Source organism: Pongo pygmaeus, chromosome 12 (assembly GCF_028885625.2).
Source record: "Pongo pygmaeus isolate AG05252 chromosome 12, NHGRI_mPonPyg2-v2.0_pri, whole genome shotgun sequence".
Taxonomy (NCBI): Eukaryota; Metazoa; Chordata; class Mammalia; order Primates; family Hominidae; genus Pongo; species Pongo pygmaeus.
Window position 1 is genome coordinate 59,994,509 of NC_072385.2, and position 26,381 is coordinate 60,020,889.

General features: G+C 38.2%; 1 protein-coding gene across 4 annotated transcripts in view; it reads right to left on the reverse strand.

Moving 5' to 3' along the window:
* ALMS1 (ALMS1 centrosome and basal body associated protein) overlaps positions 1-26,381 on the reverse strand; it is a 224,466-nt gene that overhangs the window by 54,647 nt on the left and 143,438 nt on the right. For all 4 annotated transcript variants that reach the window (XM_054473537.2, XM_054473532.2, XM_054473546.2 and 1 more), the window contains 3 exons: positions 10,644-10,814; positions 3,868-4,002; positions 2,083-2,253 (listed from right to left, as the gene is read on the reverse strand). In XM_054473537.2, the coding sequence (XP_054329512.1) occupies positions 2,083-2,253; positions 3,868-4,002; positions 10,644-10,814 (477 nt within the window). The remainder of the gene's footprint in view (positions 1-2,082; positions 2,254-3,867; positions 4,003-10,643; positions 10,815-26,381) is intronic.

Below are 26,381 nucleotides of genomic sequence, written 5' to 3' on the forward strand. Positions count from 1 at the left end.
AGGCAAACCTAGATAATGGACATCTGGGTTGCATAGCAATGGTTATGTGCAATCCTGAGTTATGAACCTGTTACAGTTTGATTAACTGTCTTTGTCCTGCTTTTGTTTCCCCGCTTTCACACCACTGTAAGCTTGCTTCAAGCTAGCCCACCCCCTTTTGTGAAGTGTGTATAAAAGTCAAGTGCTGTCTTTGTTCCAGGCCCAGCCTTTGTACGAGTCTGCTGGGCCTGAGTGCACTCAATAAAAGATTCTCCTGTTTAAACTCAAGGTCTCTCTCATCCTCCTAAATCCCGCAACATTTGCAAGAAACAATATGGTATTTATCTTTTTGTGGCTGATTTATTTTGCTTAGTATAATATTCTTGAGGTTCACCTACCTTGTAGTATGTGACAGGATTTCCTTCTTTCTTAAGGCTGCACAATACACTATTTGTATTGTACACAATACACTATTTGTATTGTACACAATACACTATTTGTATTGTACACAATACACTATTTGTATTGTACACAATACAAATATGTATGTAACATATTTTCTTAATTGACAAATAATTCCCATTTTCTTAATATATTCATCTGCTGATGGACATGTGGGTTGCTTCCACCTCTTGATTATAAATAACGCTGCAATAAACATGAGTATACAGGTATCTTTTTGAAGTCCTGTTTTGAATTCTTTACGTTATATGCCCAGCAGTGACAGTGGGATCGCTGGATCATATACTAATTCTTTTTTATTATTCTGAGGAACCTCCATACTATTTTCCATAATAGCTACACCATTTTACATTCCCACCAATGGTGAACAAGGGTTTCAATTTCCTTGCATCCTCACGAACATTTGCTATTTTGTTCTTTTGATAGTGGTCATCCTAACAGGTGTGAGTGATATCTCATTGTGGTTTTGATTTGCATCTCTCTTATGATTAGAGAGATTGGGCATCTTTTTATATGCTTGATACAGCACTTGTATATCTTCTATTGTCTATTCAAGTCCTTTGCTCATTTTAAAATAAGTTATGTGTTTTTAAAAATAAGTTGTTTGGGTTTTTTTTGCTATTGAGTTGCATAAGTTCTTTATATATTCTGAATACTAATCCCTTATCAGATCCACGATTTGCAAATATTTTCTCTCATTCTGTAGAATGCCTATTCACACTCTTGTTTACTTTGGCAAGCAGACGTTTTCAAGTTTGATGTAGTTTCATTGGTCTATTTTTGCTTTTGTTGTCTGTGTTTTTGGTGTCACATCTGAGAAATCATTGCCAAGTTCAATGTCCTGAAGCTTTCCCCTTACGTTTTCTTCTGGGAGTTTTATGGCTTTAAGGTCTTACATGTATGTCACTAACGCTTTTTGAGTTAACTTTTGTATGTGGTGTAAAGAAAAGGTCCACCTTTATTCTTTTAAATGTGGATATCTAGTTTTCCCAACACCATTTGTTGAAGAGACTATCCTTTCCCCATTGTGTAGTCTTAGCTATTGTCAAAAAATCATTTATTTTGTATATTCTTGATGTAAGCAGTTGAACCCGGACTATTTCCAAAATCCAGTATGGGTAGATTAGCTCCTTGACTCTTTTCTCTCCTTATGTAGGCTGTTCCATCTTCCTCTAAGAGGTAAAGTTTGACGGCTAGGTAGTAATGTCTTGTGTTCTATACCCTTTTATGTCAGAACAAGAGGCCCATGGACAAACAGAAATAAATGTGATTTTATTGTAATTTTTTAAAAGTTTGTATTGATGGTCTCACTATCTTTGCTATAGTCTTCTGGAATGCCTTCTGTTTGGGGACTGAGACAAGATACTTCTAAAACTATCAGCCTTAGGTATTTATTTATAATCCTGTTTCTAAGTTGTTAATACATTTTCCAAAAAGTAACAATTACTTTACAAATCTATATATATAGTAACCTAATAGTAGCATCAAAGTACTTTACACAAGAAAGTTATAAAAAAAGAAAAGGAATTTTTGTTTAATCATGAGGCTATATTCTCATCAGAATGAAATGGAAACACACTAACACTGACCCTCACATACACACACAGACACACACACTCACACACAACCCAATCCCATTACCTTCAATATTGATCTGTAGGGATTCTTTACTGTTTGGCCAGGCTTCCTCGGGAACTGTCCTCTTCCTATGGATCTCCTCTTTCTGTGTAATGGCTTTAGTGTCTGGCGAGTTCTTCATTTCTGGGTCTCCTACTTGAGCTGAGTGCTCTGCAGCAGCAGCAGCACTGGAATCTATGAAAGGGAAATTAACACACTATACAGACAGAAACTTGACATAAAATATTTTTAAATGTCTCTCAAGTATGTATTATGTGAAAGGCTTTGTTAGTGATATTGAAGAAAAAAGATGACTCAGAAATGCGTTTAGAAAATAACTGAAAATTGGGGCAAAAAATTACATACGTAAACAGATATACCATAAGAAACAGTCAGAAAAAGAGGTATTGGTATTCAAAGAAAGAAAAACTAATTGCAGGTGGGAGTACCACAGAACTCTAGACAACTGATTTTGGCATCAGAAGAGAGCTAAGATGGGATACACATTCAGAAGGAAAGAAAAAGGTGACTACATAACAGAAGAATGGTGTCAGGAAAGTAACTTAGCATCTAAGAAACAGAGCAAGTATATAGCATTTGATTATAGAATTTATAACGAAAAGAGGTGAGAACTAGTGTTAGAAAGTTGTTTGGGAGTGGACGCTACAGTTCCGGAAGACAGTGCTAAAAGAGTTTAGATTTTAACCTTACAGGCAATGAAACACTAAAGTTTTTGATTAGGAGATTAACATGATCAAAACTGTTTTCGGAACATTCTTTTAGTAATAGTAAAATGGGGTAAAATTCAGAAGTGTTGCCCAGAATACAATCTAACCTTTTTAAACAAGCAATACCTAAAGAAGAGAAGCAGCTAATTATGTTATAAAATGTTTTAGCTTACAATTGTGGCAGCAACTATCAATACTATCTGTCCTCTAACAACCACTTTCCTATTCCTCTAAACAGAACCCTAACTTTAGCTGGGCACATTGTTATTAGAATAACAACTCAATTTCCCAGCTTCCCTGGCACATGTGACCATGTGTCTAAAGGTCTGGCCAATAGAATGCAAAAGGAATGTAATATAGCTTCTCAGAAGTATCCTTAAAGGAAGGAATGTGCTTTTTCCTTTCCTTTCTTCCTGCTGGTTGCAATATGGGCTGATGGCTACAGCTTAAGAACGAAGGCCAGAAATGTTAGAGTAACAAGAGAGCAACAGCTTTGTTCCGATACTCTGGAGTACAAGGTCAACTCTGGATGCTTACCTCTGGAGTTTTACAAAAAAGAGAAAGAGTTTTCTGTCTTCTTTAAGCCTATGTTATTTTGCTTTTGTTTTCCTCTCTCACAGTCAAAGCTAATCCTAACGTAAATACACTATTAGGGTTATTTAAATCGGCATAATCCCTCTGAAGTAAAGTAACTGATAGGAAGTAAACAAGCTGAATTCCTAAATAAAGGATTATGTACAAAAATGGTATTAGAGGGTCCATGTCTCACAGAATTGAGATTTTATCAGCAGAGGTAAAAAGTCCATTAAATGAATTTCTGGAAATGAGATTAATTTGTTTACTATATCCAAAACCCTCCAGAAATACCTCAAAGAACTTTAAATATGTTAATTTTACCTGCCAAAGTATATAAAAAATATAGCCAAACATACCTTAACTATTTCATATATACATGAGATAGAAGAGAGCTGAAGACAGCAAGAAGAAAATAGAGAATATATTTCTGTTTCTGTTCCTAAGGGAATAGTCTCATTTTAGAAGACCAGAAGAAAATAATATGCAGACAATCCAGTTTAGCTACCTGCAGTATCTTTCTGCAAAGATTCTTTTTCTTTAGCCTGGGCAGCCTCAGTCACTGCCCTTGTACTGTGGATCTCTTTCTGTTTTTTGTCTGAGAGGTTCTCATCCCCAGTGATTAGCACTTGAACTGAGGCATCTGGAATAACGACATCATTTGATTTCAGAAAAGGAAAGATAATAAACACAACAGACAAGTAATCCTCCCCCAAAATTACAAACAAAACCCCAAATCCATTTATATATTAGGAAAAAAGTACCTCTTAGGCTCCACCTGTGTAAAAACTGTGACATGAATTGAAAAATTTTTCATATTTTACTGTGTACAACAACAGTTTAAATAAAATAACATTCTAAAGCTGGGCGGGGTGGCTCACACCTGTAATCCCAGCACTTTGGGAAGCTGAGGCGGGTGGATCACTTGGGGTCAGGAGTTCAAGACCAGCCTGGCCAACATGGTGAAACCCCAACTCTACTAAAAATACAAAAACTAGCAGGCGTCGTGGTGCACGCCTGTAGTCCCAGCTACTCAGGAGGCTGATGCAGGAGAATCACTTGAACCCAGGAGGCAGAGGTTGCAGTAAGCTGAGATTGTGACACTGCACTCCAGCCTGGGCGACAGTGAGACTCTGTCTCAAAAATAAATAAATAAAATAAAATAAAATAAAAACATTCTAAATAAATTCTGTTCCTTGATGGTTTGATGCAACAGTAAAAAAAGCAAAAAAAAGAAAAATCAGGTATGTTTTTTCAAAGGAAAAAAGATGTGAACAATGCTTTCAAGTTCTTCGGCCTATTCAAAGTTTTTACCACTTATGGAGTCAATTTTTATATTTCATATAATCCAAGAAAAGCACTTTTATCATCTAGATTTTATATACAGCATTCTCATACAATTTTTAAAAAATTTCATGCAGTGATAGCCTTCTAAACTTGTCTAATACTATTTTTCTTTTCCATTTTTCTTGATCATTTTTGATTTTTTATCTGTAAGTATATTTTTCAGCAAAGAAATCAGAAAGGCAATAGAGATTGCTAAAAATGCAAAGAACCAGTTAACTCTTGCTACCTCTTCTAATTCATACATTTTTCTTACTTCTTATTACTTCAATCCTCCTCCTAATCTCTTTTATCTAAATGTCTTCTGAAATTTTTAGATCATTAAAAAATGTTTTGATGTTAATAAAATATTTCAGGCATACCGAAAGTATAGGCAACAAAATGAACACCAAAGTATTTACCATAGAGCTTAAGAAATAAAATATTACAAATATAATGTTCCTTGTGTAAAGTGTTCCCAATGATGCCATTCTCACTTCTCAGTAGCAGCCTTTATACCAAATTTAGAGTTTATCAATATCAAGGATGTTTTGTAATTCTTTACTACACTGCATATATTAACCAACAATGTACAGCATTGTTTTGCAAGTTTCTTTAAACCTTATACGAAGGGTACAATACTGTCTGTACCTTTATGCACTATGCCTTTTTCACTCAATATTATGATTTTGAGATTTAGTCAATTAATATATGTCTTTGATTCTCAATGTTATGTATTATTCTATTGTATTAATATATATGAATACACCTCTGTTGATCAACTTAAGGCTATTTCCTATTTTGAAAAGCACTGCAATGAACATTCCTGTGAAATGTCTTTGCAGGTGGCGTGCATTATAAATATCTTCTCCCAGGCTGTTTCATGTCTTTTAATTGTTTGATATCGTTTACGGAAAAAATTTTTCAGTTTAATAATGGCATATTTATTATATTTTCCCTTTAGGGTAGGTGCTTTGTGTGTCCTGATTAAGAAATCTTTTATTATCACATGGTCATAAGGACAGACCATCTAAATTCTAAAAACTTAGTTATCCCATTTACTTTTAATATGCCTGGTATACTATACATTTCTGTTTAGCGTGCGGCAGTGATTTATCTGATTTTATTTTTTCCAGATATATATTCACTGGTTCAAACTCTATTGAATAGTTCCTCTTCATCCCTTCTCCACAGATTGTTATGCCATCTCTGTGTATGTTAGGTTTCCACAGTCATGGATATGTTTCTGGGTCACCATTCTGTTTCATTTTTCTTTCTGTTTATTCCTTTGCAAATGATGTCTTAAATAAGCTACGCATGTAATAAGTCTTGATGTCTGGTATGGCAAGATCCCTTATCTTATTCTTTAAATATACTTTTTTTGATTTTCCATAAATATTTTAGAATCAGCCTGTCAAGTTCCACGAAAAATCCTACTGGAATTCTGAGTAGCAATGCATTTAATTTAGAAATTAATTTGGTGACATCTTTATTATTACAATTGTGTAATTTTCCAACTATTTAGGTCTTAATATATTTCAATGTAGTTTTATAATTTTCTCTTAAAATAGTTTTACATGCTCTTTTAGATTCATTTCTAAGTACCATATTGTTTATCTTACATGCCCTTTTAGATTCATTTCTAAGTACCATATTGCTTTTTAAAAGATCTTTTTAATTGTACAGTGGAAAATATGGGGGAAAATGTGCACATAAAGAGCTCAGTGAATTACAAAAAGCAAGTGTATATAACCTCACCCAGGTTAGGAAATAAAATCTGGCTAGAAACTTACATACACGCTCCCCTCATTCTTCCTTCCATCTCCCCCATGCTGAGGGTAACACCTGATTTTAAATACAACAGGCTGGAGTGCAGTGGCGTGATCCTGGCTCACTGCAAGCTCCGCCTCCCAGGTTCATGCCATTCTCCTGCATCAGCCTCCTGAGTAGCTGGGACTACAGGCGCCTGCCACCACGCCCGGCTAATTTTTTTTTTTTTTTTTTTTTTGTATTTTTAGTAGAGACAGGGTTTCACCGTGTTAGCCAGGATGGTCTCGATCTCCTGACCTCGTGATTCGCCCGCCTTGGCCCCCCAAAGTGCTGGGATTACAGGTGTGGGCCACCACGCTCGGCCCTACTTTCTCTACTTCCTGGTCTTTCACATTTCTGAAATGTATTGTTAATTTGCCTACACATTCCTGTAATTTTTCCTGAATATGTTTGAGAATATACATATAAGCTCACAATTTTATCTTTCCTGGTATATTTGACCCTTTTATTACTATGAGATGAACTCTTGTATCTACCTTTAATGTTTTTTTTTTTTTGTCCTGGAATTCTATTTTGTCTATATTAACACTACCTTTTCTTTAGTCAGTATTTGCTAAGTGTATTTTTTTCTTCTTACTTTTTTGAGGTGAAGGACAATATAAATTCTGATTTAATAAAAATAACAATGTATATGTTTTAAAAGTCAAATAGTTTCATGAGGCTTATAAGAAAAGTCAGCAGTTCCCTCTCCTATCCACTACAGATCCCCAATTTCTAAAGGCTACCATTTTCAGCTCCTTTAGCCATTTATTCTAGCATCAATATCCTTATTTTCTAATGACATGCTTTATACTACCATATCATTTTATGTTCCAGAAATTATCTATTGATTTCCTTCTAAGATCAATTACAATCTCACATCTTTCAGTTCTGGGATTTATTCTTATACTATATACTAAGATCTATGGACTTATCTCATTACAAAACCCTCCTACCCATACATATCCTTTCATCCTATCTTCTGGAAAGTTTTACCCTATATTAACGTTCAGTGTTTATATGTCACATAATGGTGTGAGTGATTAAATCAATATTCAATTAAGTCAATATTTAGCATTTACATATGATTGTTTATATAATTATTATTCACAGCTAAGCCAGCTAGTAAACTGTAATTACATTTATTTTCTATTACAAACTTCTGCTTTTCCTGAAGAGTTAATAACAGCTTTGTTTTTGCATTTTCTATGTGCCAATCCCTACTTCATCCTTATAGTTGCAAATAGAACTGAAAACCTCCTCTAAGTATAGTCAATCACATAAGGTATCCTACAAATTTGACTTTTTCCTTGCAGGCTTCAATCTGAATGGGTTCTAGGCCTTGTGTACCACCCCCACAGTGAGAATTCGTTTCCCATTTCCTGTGTTGGCCCCCTCCATTTCCTCAATCCCACGTTTTCTTTCTTTCCTTCTTTTGAAACTTAAATAAACTCCCTTGTTTTAGTGAAATAATCTTCTCTCAGAATTCTAAGGTATTACTCCTTTGGTTTCTAACTCTGTTTATCACTTTTGAGAAGTTTCATTTCCATTTCTTTATATGGAATGTATGTTTTCTTTTTGGAAGCTGTTAGAATCTCTTTTCAAATCAGTTTTAAAATGTCAAGGTCATGTGCCTCGGTGTATATTTTTATGTACATGGTAGTCCCTTTTAGTATGAAAACTCACATCTTTCAGTTCTGAAATTTATTCCTATACTAGTCCTTTGGTTCTTTCTTTTTTGCCTTCTCTATTGTCTTTACAGAATACCCGCTTTGGATGTTGAAACTTTGGGGACAATCTTGAATTTTAAAAAATCTTTTCCCTTCTCTTTATGTTCTATTTTTGAAGAGATTTTCTCACTCTTACATTCCATCCCTTCCACTGAGAATTTTACTTATGGTATGATATTTTATGAGCTCATTTAGCTATTACATAGGTCATTGTTCAGTTTCCCAGGCAGGCATTCTCTCCTCTATTCTTCTTTAATTCTGTAAGGCGAGAGGTTCTGAGGCTAGGCTTCTCTCAAGGTGAAATGGCTACTAAGGACTAAGCCAGGAGGAGGGCTTTTCCTTAGGATGCAAAGTCTGTAAGTAGACCAACAGATGGGAGATTGTAGAGGTCCTCAGATAACTGAGCCTGACTTTATTTCAAACATATCATCCTTACCAAATGAAGCCTGGGAGTGAGGTAAAGCTGGTGAGTTCTTTGTGCAGACTTCTGACAGAGTTCACTTCTTTCCTCCCAATTTTTCCACATCTACCCTCACCTGAAGTATCTGACACTGGGATCTTAGGGTTATCTGTTTCAACCAAACTGCCACTAGCATATGGATAGTGGAGAACACGTAACAGATTCCCTGGTGCAGAAGAGTTTTCATTTATGAACTATATTTTGTAAAATTATTTCTTTTTATTTACTTGGCAGTCTCAATGTTAGCTGGTAGATACGCTTCTCTTGTCTTATTTCCAAAGGCATTTATAAGAAGACTTCACTGTGTTTTGAAATAGAACAAAATTATCCAAAAAAATGTGTGCTTTAACAAGCAGACCTCATTTATTTTTCTCACAAAGGCATTGATGCTACCACACGAAGTCATTAACACTACACCAAAACTAGAACATAGAGCCACCCTATGTTTAAAAACTGCCCTGGGATCAGTAGCACCTATTTGGCTAATAGTTATACACAGGAATAAAAAAGTATAAATGTAACAAACACAGGCAATTATACATACAGAATTTTCAGTGGCTACTGGAGTTTTCATTTAATAAATATTATCATCTATCAGCTATAGAAGTATAATGGCAGGGGTGCAGAAGAAAAAAAGCTTTTATAAAACAGTGGGGGCCAGACACAGTGGCTCATGCCTGTAATCCCAGCACTTTGGGAGGCCGAGGCAGGCAGATCATCTGAGGTCTGGAGTTCAAGACCAGCCTGGCCAACATGGTGAAACCCCACCTCTACTAAAAATACAAAAAATTAGCTGGGTGTGGAGGCGGGCGCCTGTAATCCCAGCTACTCGAGGCTGAGGCAGGAGAATCGCTTGAACCCGGGAGGTGGAGGTTGCAGTGAGCCAAGATCACGCCATCGCACTCCACCCTGGGCAACAAGATCGAAACTCCAACTCAAAAAAAAAAAAAGATCGAAACTCAAACACCCACAGTGACCAGCAGACAGATAAGGTGGATGAATGAAGCAGACTGGGTCTCAGAGCTGTGGGGATGGAAGCAAACAAGAGAATGGATGTCTTGCCTGCAGGGGGACAGCCATGGCTCAGCTGCAGCTGATTACCACCACGAATGAATGCGAGCCAAAGGGCAGCCAGATTTTCTGATTTTTTTCAAGGAAAACCAAAAATCTTAGTTTTGAATGTTGGCGGAAAATTTAAAAAATTTTAAAACAACATGGGGGCTGGATGCGGTGGTTCATGCCTGTAATCTCAGCACTTTGAGAGGCTGAGGTGGGTAGACACCTTGAGGCCAGAAATTCAAGACCAGCCCAGGCAACATAGCGAGACCCCCATCACTACAAAAAAAACCCCCCATCACTACAAAAAAATTATTAGCCAGGCATAGTGGTGTGTGCCTCTGGCCCCAGCTACTCAGAGGCTGAGGTGGGAGGATCACTGGAGCCCAGGAGTTCAACGCTGCAGTGAGCTATAATTGCATCATTGCACTCCAGCCTGGGTGACAGAGTGAGACCCCGTCTTTAAAAAAATTAAAAAAAAAAAAAAAAATCATGTCAGCTACATATCTCCCTACAGAATCCAGCCTATAAGACATTACTTTGTAATACCTGACAGAGATAAACTAATGTGGCAATTTAATCAAGATTTTCTATGGATCTTAGTATCTAAAACAAACTTGATTGGGTATTATTTCATTTCAAAAGTTGTATCATATTTTATTCCCCGTTGTGAAAATGAAGTTTATAGTTTTCAAAAATCTCTGAAGCTTATGCTTCCTTTATTATTAAAGGATTTTATGAAATTTTGCCTTCTTGTATATGCTCAATATAATAGCAAGCAATATAATAGCAATATAATAGCTTGTATAATGAAACAGAAAAAAAAGGATAAAGATTGGATAGTAATCTCATTTAGGGTGAAAAGGGGAGAAAAAGCCACAAAGTATACAAAGCCAATCCAGTTACCTGCATTTTCATTCCGCAAGGGTTCTTCTCCCACTGGCAAGGATGCCTTAGTCACTACCCTCTTACTGTAGATTCCTTCTTTATGTTTAATGTTAACAGTGGCTGAGAGGTCATCATCTCTTGTGCCTAGCACCTGAGCTGGGAAGTCTGGAGCAACGGCATCATTGGATCCTACAGAAAAATGGGGAAGTAATACAAAACACAAATAGCGATGTGAGATTGAGAAAGACTTTTTAAAAATTTGCCTCTTAGACCAATTCTATGAAAAAAGCACTACAGGCCGGGCGCGATGGCTCATGCCTGTAATCACAGCACTTTGGAAGGCGGAGGCAGGCGGATTGCCTGAGGTCAGGAGTTCAAGACCAGCCTGGCCAAGATGGTAAAACCCCATTTCTACTAAAAATACAAAAATTAGCCAGGCGTGGTGGCAGGTGCGTGTAATCCCAGCTACTTGGGAGGCTGAGGCAGGAGAATCGCTTAAACCTGGGAGACAGAGGTTGCAGTGAGCAGAGATCGTGCCACTGCATTGCAGCGTGGGTGGCAGAGTGAGACTTGGTCTTAAAAAAACAAAAACAAAAACAAACAAAAAAAACGAACAAACAAAAAAACACTACACTACAATGGGTAGGATAATCAGAAGGAAATGTCAGTCAAACTGGAGTTGTAAGCCATGTAAAATAAATTGTAATAATACAAGGCAGAGATGCAAATGATATAAAAGAAGATGTAAAATGGAGAATCAGTTCAGGAGAGAGAATAGTTCCAGCTCACGATGGTTTTGGAGGAAGGAGAAAATGGATTGTATCTTGCAAAAAAAGTAGTTTTTTGATATAGAGAGGAAGGAAGAAAGGCATTTTAGGCAGAAGTTATAGCATAAGCAAAGACAAGAAGTATTTAAGAATAGTGGACACTTTATGGTCAGGCTGGATTGCAGAATACATTAAGGACAGTGGTAGAAGATATTGAAAAATAGTTGTTTGGGACAAAATTCAGCAGTGCATGGGATCCCAAGCTGAAGAGTATAAACTTTATTGTATATGAAATGCAACATAATGGAAGATTTTTAAACAAAATAATAATATATTTAGCTATGTTTCCAAAAGACTAATCTGACAATACAAAAGACAAAACACTGAAAGGAAAATGACAGATGATAAGTAAAAGATTTGAAAGTATTTAATTTTCTTTTAAAATATATTTCAATATTCCTACATTCCTTGATAAAATAATCTATAATCCATGCCACATCTAACAGGCAAAAGAACATTTCTGGACATATAAAGGCTTATACTAATCTTCTATGAGATGATTTTTCTAAGATCCTGTATTTCCTGAGCTCCCAGAATGTGTATGGCAATAAGAGCTGGGTAAGTACCTGTATCATTAGTACAGTGCACAATAAGCCATGAAGAGTTTTGCAGGACAGATTGCAAGGAAAACACCAAGCCTTCTGGGCCAAATAGATTATATTGGGCTCTTCTCAACTTCTGTAACATCACTTTCTCTTATTTGCCTCTTACCTCTCCGGAAACTTATTTTTTATCTTTTCTTCTACCAAATCTCTCAATGCTGGAGTTACTTAAGGAGTCAGAACTGGCCTCTCTTCTCTTCCTAGGTAAACTTATCGACCACCAAGGTATATGCTGATGACCAACAAATAATGTACCACTGGCCAAGAGTACCTTTCTTCTGAGCATCCTACTCCAGCATTCAGGGACACGGCTAGCTCTTACAGCACTTTTATGAAAATTAGAAAAAGATGTCTCTTCCTCAAATCAAAATGTTTAAGTTACTATATATTGTAGTACAACACAAACAACTGCAAATGGTGGTCATTCTCTTCACAAATTCTCCCAGGGAGTACACACCAGCAGCAGCATGCACACGCACAGTCTGCACCACCACCCCTTGTTCTCCAAAAGAGATGACCCCGTCAAGTTCAGAGTCAGGTGAGGAACAATTACGTCCCTGAGAGCAGTGGGTGAATAAGCAAGAGAATCAACCTCAGAGGAGGTGAGAGGCAGCTGAGAGAGTGCAGCCACACATGTGTGCGTGTCAGTGAATGTACATATACTTATTTTCCTGTACCTGTGCATAGCTATAGTACGTGCGAGTATAGATTTATGTTTGGGGCAGCACAAGAGTTAACATTATTGCTCCAGAACTCTAACTAAAGATCTGGAATATTCATGCCCATCTGTAAGTTTTCATAAAAGTATATATTTATAATGTGAATAATGCCACCTTATATGTGGCACTATTACCTTAACATGTGTAAATTAACTCTGCCTACATTCAACTGTAGACCCAACATCTCTATGTGGATGTATAACAGGAATCCCATTTTTAACATGTCCAAAGCAGACATTTTGATCATCTTCCCCAAATCTGCTTTTTCCTCAATCTCCACCTCAGTAAATGGCACCTCTATTCACCTAGTTGTTCACGCCAGACATTTTTTTCACGCTCTTCTCCCTCACTCTTCATACTCTTATCACCAAATCTAGGAGAAACTATTTCTAAAAGGAAGCTGACTGTCCATTTCTCCCTATCTCTATAGATAACACTGTGATACTCATGCTACCATCTCTGGTACTGTCTACAGCAACAGCCTTCTAACTAACTGGTGTCTCTACTTGCACTTTAACCCGCCCCACCATGGCTCTCCGCCTTCCCATCTATAAACCATTTCTCCACATAGTCGCAAGAATAAACTTTACAAGTATAAATCAAACCATAATTGCAGTAGTACTAGAATAAAATCCAAACACTTTAATACAGTTGATAAGATCCTGCATGATCTTGAATCTACATATCTTTAACCATATCTATCCATCACTATGCTCTACCCTGTTAAATAAAATTTATGGGAGTCCATTATTTCAGATTGAGCTCCTGCACTAGGCCCCAAGAGACCAAACCAAAATGTAGTCACCTGTACTAAATGCCATACAATCCAACTGAAACTTTAAGGAAGAAGGAAAGTTCTAAAATGGACCGTTTTTTTCTAAAAACAAGAGATTCACAGCAACTAAGTGAAAAAGGGGCCAGTCACCCTGAGCTGGCGTAAAAAGGAACTTATCTCTGCTTTAATCTTTACCAGGTAAGTAACCTCATGTTAATCAATATGCTTTTTTTGGTATTACAGATGATCCACCACTTACAATGGAGTTACGTCCTGGTAAGTCCATCATAGGTTGAAAATATTGTTAGTCAAAAATGTATTTGGGGGAGGAGCCAAGATGGCCAAATAGGAACAGCTCCGGTCTACAGCTCCCAACGTGAGCAACGCAGAAGACGGGTGATTTCTACATTTCCATCTGAGGTACCGTGTTCATCTCACTAGGGAGTGCCAGACAGTGGGCGCAGGTCAGTGGGTGAGTGCACCGTGCGCCAGCCAAAGCAGGGGCGAGGCATTGCCTCACACGGGAAGCGCAAGGGGTCAGGGAGTTCCCTTTCCAGGGGTGACAGACGGCACCTGGAAAATCGGGCCACTCCCACCCGAATACTGTGCTTTTCCGACGGGCTTAGGAAACGGTGCACCAGGAGAGTATAGCCCGCACCTGGCTCACAGGGTCCTACGCCCACGGAGTCTCGCTGATTGCTAGCACAGCAGTCTGAGATCAAATAGCAAGTCGGCAGCGAGGCTGGGGGAGGGGCGCCCGCCATTGCCCAGGCTCGCTTAGGTAAACAAAGCAGCCTGGAAGCTTGAACTGGGTGGAGCCCACCACAGATCAAGGAGGCCTGCCTTTCTCTGTAGGCTCCACCTCTGGGGGCAGGGCACAGACAAACAAAAAGACAGCAGTAACCTCTGCAGACTTAAATGTCCCTGTCTGACACCTTTGAGGAGAGCAGTGGTTCTCCCAGCACGCAGCTGGAGATCTGAGAACGGGCAGACTGCCTCCTCAAGTGGGTCTCTGACCCCTGACCCCCAAGCAGCCTAACTGGGAGGCACCCCCCAGCAGGGGCAGACTGACACCTCACACGGCCAGCCAGGTACTCCAACAGACCTGCAGCTAAGGGTCCTGTCTGTTAGAAGGAAAACTAACAGAAAGGACATCCACACCAAAAACCCATCTGTACATCACCATCATCAAAGACCAAAAGTAGATAAAACCACAAAGATGGGGAAAAAACAGAGCAGAAAAACTGGAAACTCTAAAAAGCAGAGTACCTCTCCTCCTCCAAAGGAACGCAGTTCCTCACCAGCAACGGAACAAAGCTGGACGGAGAATGACTTTGACGAGCTGAGAGAAGAAGGCTTCAGACGATCAAATTACTCCGAGCTACGGGAGGATATTCAAACCAAAGGCAAAGAAGTTGAAAACTTTGAAAAAAATTTAGAAGAATGTATAACTAGAATAACCAATACAGAGAAGTGCTTAAAGGAGCTGATGGAGCTGAAAACCAAGGCTCGAGAACTACGTGAAGAATGCAGAAGCCTCAGGAGCCGATGCGATCAAATGGAAGAAAGGGTATCAGCCCTGGAAGATGAAATGAATGAAATGAAGCGAGAAGGGAAGTTTTGAGAAAAAAGAATAAAAAGAAACGAGCAAAGCCTCCAAGAAATGTAGGACTATGTGAAAAGACCAAATCTACGTCTGATTGGTGTACCTGAAAGTGACAGGGAGAATGGAAACAAGTTGGAAAACACTGCAGGATATTATTCAGGAGAACTTCCCCAATCTAGCAAGGCAGGCCAACATTCAGATTCAGGAAATACAGAGAACGCCACAAAGATACTCCTCGAGAAGAGCAACTCCAAGACACATAATTGTCAGATTCACCAAAGTTGAAATGAAGGAAAAAATGTTAAGGGCAGCCAGAGAGAAAGGTCGGCTTACCATCAAAGGGAAGCCCATCAGACTAACAGCGGATCTCTCGGCAGAAACCCTACAAGCCAGAAGAGAGTGGGGGCCAATATTCAACATTCTTAAAGAAAAGAATTTTCAACCCAGAATTTCATATCCAGACAAACTAACCTTCATAAGTGAAGCAGAAATAAAATCCTTTACAGACAAGCAAATGCTGAGAGATTTTGTCACCACCAGGCCTGCCATAAAAGAGCTCCTGAAGGAAGCGCTAAACATGGAAAGGCACAACCGGTACCAGCCACTGCAAAATCATGCCAAAATGTAAAGACCATCAAGACTAGGAAGAGACTGCATCAACTAACGAGCAAAATAACCAGCTAACATCATAATGACAGGATGAAATTCACACATAACAATATTAACTTTAAATGTAAATGGACTAAATGCTCCAATTAAAAGACACAGACTGGCAAATTGGATAAAGACTCAAGACCCATCAGTGTGCTGTATTCAGGAAACCCATCTCACGTGCAGAGACACACATAGGCTCAGAATAAAAGAATGGAGGAAGATCTACTAAGCAAATGGAAAACAAAAAAAGGCAGGGGTTGCAATCCTAGTCTCTGATAAAACAGACTTTAAACCAACAAAGATCAAAACAGACAAAGAAGGCCATTACATAATGGTAAAGGGATTAATTCAACAAGAAGAGCTAACCATCCTAAATATATATGCACCCCATACAGGAGCACCCAGATTCATAAAGCAAGTCCTGAGTGACCTACAAAGAGACTTAGACTCCCACACATTAATAATGGGAGACTTTAACACCCCACTGTCAACATTAGACAGATCAACGAGACAGAAAGTCAACAAGGATACCCAGGAATTGAACTCAGCTCTGCACCAAGCGGACCTAATAGACATCTACAGAACTCTCCACCCCAAATCAACAGAATATACATTTTTTTCAGCACCACACCACACCTATTCCAAAATTGACCACATACTTGGAAGTAAAGCTCTCCTCAATAAATGTAAAAGAACAGGAATTATAACAAACTATCTCTCAGATCACAGTGCAATCAAGCTAGAACTCAGGATCAAGAATCTCACTCAAAACCGCTCAACTACATGGAAACTGAACAACCTGCTCCTGAATGACTACCGGGTACATAACGAAATGAAGGCAGAAATAAAGATGTTCTTTGAAACCAATGAGAACCAAGACACAACATACCAGAATCTCTGGGACACATTCAAAGCAGTGTGTAGAGGGAAATTTATAGCACTAAATGCCCATAAGAGAAAGCAGGAAAGATCCAAAACCGACACCCTAACATCACAATTAAAAGAACTAGAAAAGCAAGAGCAAACACATTCAAAAGCTAGCAGAAGGCAAGAAATAACTAAAATCAGAGCAGAACTGAAGGAAATAGAGACAGGAAAAACCCTTCAAAAAATTAATGAATCCAGGAGCTGGTTTTTTGAAAGGATCAACAAAATTGATAGACCGCTAGCAAGATTAATAAAGAAAAAAAGAGAGAAGAATCAAATAGATGCAATAAAAAATGATAAAGGGGATATCACCACCGATCCCACAGAAATACAAACTACCATCAGAGAATACTACAAACACCTCTATGCAAATAAACTAGAAAATCTACAAGAAATGGATAAATTCCTGAACACATACACCCTCCCAAGACTAAACCAGGAAAAAGTTGAATCTCTGAATAGACCAATAACTGGAGCTGAAATTGTGGCAATAATCAATAGCTTACCAACCAAAAAAAGTCCAGGACCACATGGGTTCACAGCCGAATTCTACCAGAGGTACAAGGAGGAACTGGTACCATTCCTTCTGAAACTATTCCAATCAATAGAAAAAGAGGGAATCCTCCCTAACTCATTTTATGAGGCCAGCATCATCCTGATACCAAAGCCTGGCAGAGACACAACAAAAAAAGAGAATTTTAGACCAATATCCTTGATGAACATTGATGCAAAAATCCTCAATAAAATACTGGCAAACAGAATGAAGCAGTACATCAAAAAGCTTATCCACCATGATCAAGTGGGCTTCATCCCTGGGATGCAAGGCTGGTTCAATATACGCAAATCAATAAATGTAATCCAGCATATAAACAGAACCAAAGACAAAAACCACATGATTATCTCAATAGATGCAGAAAAGGCCTTTGACAAAATTCAACACCACTTCATGCTAAAAACTCTCAATAAATTAGGTATTCATGGGACGTATCTCAAAATAATAAGACCTATCTATGACAAACCCACAGCCAATATCATACTGAATGGGCAAAAACTGGAAGCATTCCCTTTGAAAACTGGCACAAGACAGGGATGCCCTCTCTCACCACTTCTATTCAACATAGTGTTGGAAGTTCTGGCCAGGGCAATCAGGCAGGAGAAGGAAATCAAGGGTATTCAATTAGGAAAAGAGGAAGTCAAATTGTCCCTGTTTGCAGATGACATGATTGTATATCTAGAAAACCCCATTTTCTCAGCCCAAAATCTCCTTAAGCTGATAAGCAACTTCAGCAAAGTCTCAGGATACAAAATCAATGTACAAAAATCACAAGCATTCTTATACACCAATAACAGACAAACACAGAGCCAAATCATGAGTGAACTCCCATTCACAATTGCTTCAAAGAGAATAAAATACCTAGGAATCCAACTTACAAGCGATGTGAAGGACCTCTTCAAGGAGAACTACAAACCACTGCTCAAGGAAATAAAAGAGGATACAAACAAATGGAAGAACATTCCATGCTCATGGGTAGGAAGAATCAATATCGTGAAAATGGCCATCCTTCCCAAGGTAATTTACAGATTCAATGCCATCCCCATCAAGCTACCAATGACTTTCTTCACAGAATTGGAAAAAACTACTTTAAAGTTCATATGGAACCAAAAAAGAGCCCGCATCACCAAGTCAATCCTAAGCCAAAAGAACAAAGCTGGAGGCATCACACTACCTGACTTCAAACTATACTACAAGGCTACAGTAACCAAAACAGCATGGTACTGGTACCAAAACAGAGATATAGATCAATGGAACAGAACAGAGCCGTCAGAAATAATGCCACATATCTACAACTATCTGATCTTTGACAAACCTGACAAAAACAAGAAATGGGGAAAGGATTACCTATTTAATAAATGGTGCTGGGAAAACTGGCTAGCCATATGTAGAAAGCTGAAACTGGATCCCTTCCTTACACCTTATACAAAAATCAATTCAAGATGGATTAAAGACTTAAATGTTAGACCTAAAACCATAAAAACCCTAGAAGAAAACCTAGGCAATACCATTCAGGACATAGGCATGGGCAAGGACTTCATGTCTAAAACACCAAAAGCAATGGCAACAAAAGCCAAAATTGACAAATGGGATCTAATTAAACTCAAGAGCTTCTGCACAGCAAAAGAAACTACCATCAGAGTGAACAGGCAACCTACAAAATGGGAGAAAATTTTCGCAACCTACTCATCTGACAAAGGGCTAATATCCAGAATCTACAATGAACTCCAACAAATTTACAAGAAAAAAACAAACAACCCCATCAAAAAGTGGGCGAAGGACATGAACAGACACTTCTCAAAAGAAGACATTTATGCAGCCAAAAAACACATGAAAAAATGCTCACCATCACTGGCCATCAGAGAAATGCAAATCAAAACCACAATGAGATACCATCTCACACCAGTTAGAATGGCAATCATTAAAAAGTCAGGAAACAACAGGTGCTGGAGAGGATGTGGAGAAACAGGAACACTTTTACACAGTTGGTGGGACTGTAAACTAGTTCAACCCTTGTGGAAGTCAGTGTGGCGATTCCTCAGGGATCTAGAACTAGAAATTCCATTCGACCCAGCCATCCCATTACTGGGTATATACCCAAAGGACTATAAATCATGCTGCTATAAAGACACATGCACACGTATGTTTACTGCGGCATTATTCACAATAGCAAAGACTTGGAACCAACCCAAATGTCCAACAATGATAGACTGGATTAAGAAAATGTGGCACCTATACACCATGGAATACTATGCAGCCATAAAAAATGATGAGTTCATGTCCTTTGTAGGGACATGGATGAAATTGGAAATCATCATTCTCAGTAAACTATCGCAAGAACAAAAAACCAAACACCGTATATTCTCACTCATAGGTGGGAATTGAACAATGAGAACACATGGACACAGGAAGGGGAACATCACACTTCGGGGACTGTTGCGGGGTGGGGGGAGGGGGGAGGGACAGCATTGGGAGATATACCTAATGCTAGATGACGAGTTAGTGGGTGCAGCGCACCAGCATGGCACATGTATACATATGTAACTTACCTGCACATTGCACACATGTACCATAAAACCTAAGGTATAATAATAATAATAAAAAAAAGTTAAAAAATAAAATAAATAAATAAATAAATAAAATAAAAATAAATAAATAAACCTTAAAAAAAAATGTATTTAGCACCCCTAACCTACCGAGCATCATAGCTTAGCCCAGCCTACTTTAAACATAATCAGAACACTTACAATAGCCTACAGGTGGGCAGAATGATCTAACACGAAGTCTATTTTATAATACAGTGTCAAATAGTTCATATACTTTATTAAATACCGTACTGAAATACGGTTTCTACTAAATGTGTATCATTTCCATACCATCATAAAGTCAAAAAATAGTTCAACGGAACCATTGTAAATTGGGGACTGTCTGTATTGTGTTTCCTTGTTCCTGGTCTGGCTACCGTATCAAAACCAAAATGCTCTCCCATGCCCAGTGCACCTTTTCTATATTATAGAATGGGATGTTGCCTGATTCATTAATCACTACAAAAACCAATCAGATCTTTACATTTGTTGAAATTTCAGCCCATGCTGCCTTCTTTCCATTTGTCAAATGCATCAAGCTCTTTTGTGCTTCAGGGGCTTTCCCCATCTTGTTCCCTCTCGCCAGAACATTCTCACACTCCACTCTTTGCCTACCTAACTCATTCTCATCCTCTAGGTTCAGCTCAAAACTTTCTTCCTGGAAAAGACCTTCAAAAGTTCGTAAAACAAAACTGTGTCTACTTGTTTATCTTGGAACTCTTCTTTATTTTCTTAGCATTTATCACTTGTAATTACGTACTTATTTATGGTTTATTTGTTTAATATCTGTCACCCAATGTGAACATAAACTCCATTCTAGTTTATTTTGAGCAATACTGAAATTGTAACACCTACCACAGTGTATCTGCCTGGAACACAGTAACATCTTTAATACCTATTGTTTGAATAAACAAATGAACATGAGCTGACAGCTTCCTATCATTAAAAACAACAACAACAACAACAACAACCACCTGATCATTGTAGAAAATTCAGGAAAGTATGAAGGAAACAATAAAAGAAAACCCAACTGAACCTTGGTTATATATCTTACTAAGTGAACATTACATACTATATACAGTCTCATTACTATTTTTCACTAAAGTAGAGATACATTTTAAATGGAATTTAGGGTTTAAAGTCAGCATGTGAGGTGAAAACCTTGCTACAGAGGGTCAAAATCACCCTTGAAGGTACCTTAGGAAAGCATATGTTGAAACTGATGTCGTGTCTGCTCAAGAAACCCATCAGCGTCCACTTTTTCCTCCAGGCTTGCAACATAGCGCTGCACCTGAATCTGAGTACCTGATGAAGTACCTGACATTGTACCAAAAAGACATTTCTTCAAACTCTAGAATCATACCCAGATAAGCAAGGTAAGATGCTTACACTATAAAAGGCAAACGAGGACTACAATTAACTTTGAGAATGAAGTTTCCCATCTTTCATTACATATTCTTCCGTAGTCATATGTTCATAAAGGGTAGAGTGCATGCACAAAACACCTGTACTTTTAAAATTCTTTCTCTCTTTTGTTAAGTATATTTATTTGAACTTGCTTAAGTTAAATACATGTATAAGACAATATCAACGTATGCTAAAATTATTTATCACAGCTAAAGACATCTCACTGAATTCCACTCATCTGATTTAACTGTTTATGCTATCTTAAAGTTTCCTATATTTCTCGTTCTGTTACTTTGCTAATTTTGTATACTCAACCCTGATTTGGAAGATAGATATCTACTTTTAAAATTCAATTAAGATTTTTGGTAACTTCTTAAGTTTTTTTTAACTGTGGTAAAATATACATAAAATGTAACCATGACCAGGTGTGGTGGCTCACGCCTATAGTCCCAGCACTTTGGGAGGCTGAGGCAGGAAGATCACTTGAGGTCAGGAGTTTGAGACCAGCCTGGCCAACATGGTGAAACCCCGTCTCTGCTAAAAATACAAAAATTAGCTGGGCGTGGTGGTGGGTGCCTATAATCCCAGCTACTCAGGAGGCTAAGGCAGGAGAACTGCTTGAATCTGGGAGGCGGAGGCTGCAGTGAGCTGAGATTGTGCCACTGTACTAAAGCCTGGGTAACAAAGCAAGACTCCGTTTCAAAAAAAAAAAAAAAACCCCACAAAAAAGTAATCATTTTTAAGTGTACACTTCAGTGGCATTAAGTATATTCACACTGTTATACAGCCATCATCACCATCCATCTCCAGAACTTATTCATCTTCCCAGACTTAAACTCTGCACCCATTAAATAGTAACTTCCCACTCCCCCTACCCCCAGCTGCTGTTAAACACAATTCTACTTTGTGTCTCCACAAATCTGACTTTTCTAGGTACCTCATATAAGCAGACTGGCTTATTTCAGTTGGCCTAATGTCTTCTGAGTTCATCCATGTTGTAGCATGTATCTGAATTTCATTCCTCTTTAAGGCTGAATAATACTCCATTACACATACATGTCACATTTTGTTATCCATTCATAGATCAATAGACATTTGAGTTGTTTCCACCTCTTGGCCATTGTGAATAATGCTGTTATGAACATGGGTCTACAAATAGCTCTTGAAGATCCTACTTTCACTTTGTTTGGGTATATATTTAAAAGTGGAATTACTGGATCATATTATAATTCTATGTTTAATTTTTTGAGGAAGAGCCACAATGTTTTCCATAATGGCTATACCATTTTACATTCCCACAAGCAATAAGCAATGGTTCCAATTTCTCCATGTCCCTGACAACACTGATAATTTTACATTCTTTGCTTTTCTATTTTTATTTTTAAATTACACTTTAAGTTTTAGGGTACATGTGCAAAACGTGCAGGTTTGTTACATATGTATACATGTGCCATGTTGGTGTGCTGCACCCATTAACTCCTCATTTAACATTAGGCATATCTCCTAAAGCTATCCCTCCCCTCTTCCCCCACCCTACAACAGGCCCCGGTGTGTGATGTTCCATTCCTGTGTCCATGTGTTCTCATTGTTCAATTCCCACCTATGAGTGACAACATGTGGTGTTTGGTTTTTTGTCTTTGCGATAGTTTCCTGAGAATGATGGTTTCCAGCTTCATCCATGTCCCTACAAAGGACATGAACTCATCCTTTTTTACGGCTGCATAGTATTCCATGGTGAATATGTGGCATATTTAATTAATCCAGTCTATCATTGTTGGACATTTGGGTTGGTTCCAAGTCTTTGCTATTGTGAATAGTGCCGCAATAAAAATACCTGTGCATGTGTCTTTATAGCAGCATGATTTATAATCCTTTGGGTATACACTCAGTAATGGGATGGCTGGGTCAAGTGGTATTTCTAGTTCTAGATCCCTCAGGAATCGTCACACTGACTTCCACAGTCCCACCAACAGTGTAAAAGTGTTCTTATTTCTCCACATCCTCTCCAGCACCTGTTGTTTCCTGACTTTTTAATGATCGCCATTCTAACTGGTGTGAGATGGTATCTCATTGTGGTTTTGATTTGCATTTCTCTGATGGCCAGTGACGATGAGCATTTTTTCATGTCTGTTGGCTGCATAAATGTCTTCTTTTGAGAAGTGTCTGTTCATATCCTTCGCCCACTTTTTGATGGGGTTGTTTGTTTTTTTCTTGTAAATTTGTTGGAGTTCATTGTAGATTCTGGATATTAGCCCTTTGTCAGATGGGTAGATTGCAAAAATTTTCTCCCATTCTGTAGGTTGCCTGTTCACTCTGATGGTAGTTTCTTTTACTGCGCAGAAGCTCTTGAGTTTAATTAGATCCCATTTGTCAATTTTGGCTTTTGTTGTCATTGCTTTTTGTGTTTTAGACATGAAGTCCTTGACCATGCCTATGTCCTGAATGGTATTGCCTAGGTTTTCTTCTGGGGTTTTTATGGTTTTAGGTTCTAACATTTAAGTCTTTAATCCATCTTGAATTGATTTTTGTATAAGGTGTAAGGAAGGGATCCAGTTTCAGCTTTCTACATATGGCTAGCCAGTTTTCCCAGCACCATTTATTAAATAGGGAATCCTTTCCCCATTGCTTGTTTTTCTCAGGTTTGTCAAAGATCAGATAGTTGTAGATATGCGGCATTATTTCTGAGGGGGCTCTGTTCTGTTCCGTTGGTCTATATCTCTGTTTTGGTACCAGTACCATGCTATTTTGGTTACTGTAGCCTTGTAGTATAGTTTGAAGTCAGGTAGCGTGATGCCTCCAGCTTTGTTCTTTTGGCTTAGGATTGACTTGGCGATGCAGGCTCTTTTTTGGTTCCATATGAACTTTAAAGTAGTTTTTTCCAATTCTGTGAAGAAAGTCATTGGTAGCTTGATGGGGATGGCATTGAATCTATAAATTACCTTGGGCAGTATGGCCATTTTCACAATATTGATTCTTCCTACCCATGAGCATGGAATGTTCTTCCATTTGTTTGTATCCTCTTTTATTTCCTTGAGCAGTGGTTTGTAGTTCTCCTTGAAGAGGTCCTTCACATCCCTTGTAAGTTGGATTCCTAGGTATTTTATTCTCTTTGAAGCAATTGTGAATGGGAGTTCACTCATAATTTGGCTCTCTGTTTGTCTGTTATTGGTGTAAAGGAATGCTTGTAATTTTTGCACATTGATTTTGTATCCTGAGACTTTGCTGAGGTTGCTTATCAGCTTAAGGAGATTTTGGGCCGAGAAAATGGGGTTTTCTAGATATACAATCATGTCATCTGCAAACAGGGACAATTTGACTTCCTCTTTTCCTAATTGAATACCCTTGATTTCCTTCTCCTGCCTGATTGCCCTGGCCAGAACTTCCAACACTATGTTGAATAGGAGTGGTGAGAGAGGGCATCCCTGTCTTGTGCCAGTTTTCAAAGGGAATGCTTCCAGTTTTTGCCCATTCAGTATGATATTGGCTGTGGGTTTGTCATAGATAGCGCTTATTATTTTGAGATACGTCCCATGAATACCTAACTTATTGAGAGTTTTTAGCATGAAGGGTTGTTGAATTTTGTCAAAGGCCTTTTCTGCATCTAATGAGATAATCATGTGGTTCCTGTCTTTGGTTCTGTTTATATGATGGATTACATTTATTGATTTGCATATATTGAACCAGCCTTGCATCCCAGGGATGAAGCCCACTTGATCATGGTGGATAAGCTTTTTGATATGCTGCTGGATTCAGTTTGCCAATATTTTATTGAGGATTTTTGCATCGATGTTCATCAGGGATATTGGTCTAAAATTCTGTTTTTTTGTTGTGTCTCTGCCAGGCTTCGGTATCAGGATGCTGCTGGCCTCATAAAATGAGTTAGTGAGGATTCCCTCTTTTTCTATTGATTGGAATAGTTTCAGGAGGAATGGTACCAGCTCCTCCTTGTACATCTGGCAGAATTCGGCTGTGAATCCATCTGGTCCTGGACTTTTTTTGGTTGGTAAGCTATTAATTATTGCCTCAATTTCAGAGCCTGTTATTGGTCTATTCAGAGATTCAACTTCTTCCTGGTTTAGTCTTGGGAAGGTGTATGTGTCGAGGAATTTATCCATTTCTTCTAGATTTTCTAGTTTATTTGCGTAGAGGTGTTTATAGTATTCTCTGATGATAGTTTGTATTTCTGTGGGATGAGTAGTGATATCCCCTTTATCATTTTTTATTGCGTCTATTTGATTCTTCTCTCTTTTCTTCTTTATTAGTCTGGCTAGCGGTCTATCAATTTTGTTGATCTTTTCAAAAAACCAGCTCCTGGATTCATTGATTTTTTGAAGAGTATTTTGTGTCTCTATTTCCTTCAATTCTGCTCTGATCTTAGTTATTTCTTGCCTTCTGCTAGCTTTTGAATGTGTTTGCTCTTGCTTCTCTAGTTCTTTTAATTGTGATGTTAGGGTGTCAATTTTAGATCTTTCCTGCTTTCTCTTGTGGACATTTAGTGCTATGAATTTCCCTCTACACACTGCTTTGAATGTGTCCCAGAGATTCTGGTATGTAGTGTCTTTGTTCTCGTTGGTTTCAAAGAACATCTTTATTTCTGCCTTCATTTCGTTATGTTCCCAGTAGTCATTCAGGAGCAGGTTGTTCAGTTTCCATGTAGTTGAGCAGTTCTGAGTGAGTTTCTTAATCCTGAGTTCTAGTTTGATTGCACTGTGGTCTGAGAGACAGTTTGTTATAATTTCTGTTCTTTTACATTTCCTAAGGAGTACTTTACTTCCACCTATGTGGTCAATTTTGGAATAAGTGCGATGTGGTGCTGAGAAGAATGTATATTCTCTTGATTTGGGGTGGAGAGTTCTGTAGATGTCTATTATGTCTGCTTGGTGCAGAGCTGAGTTCAATTCCTGGATAGCCTTGTTAACTTTCTGTCTCGATCTGTCTAATGTTGACAGTGGGGTGTTAAAGTCTCCACATTATTGTGTGGGAGTCTAAGTCTCTTTGTAGGTCACTCAGGACTTGCTTTATGAATTTGGGTGCTCCTGTATTGGGTGCACACATATTTAGGATAGTTAGCTCTTCTTGTTGAATTGATCCCTTTACCATT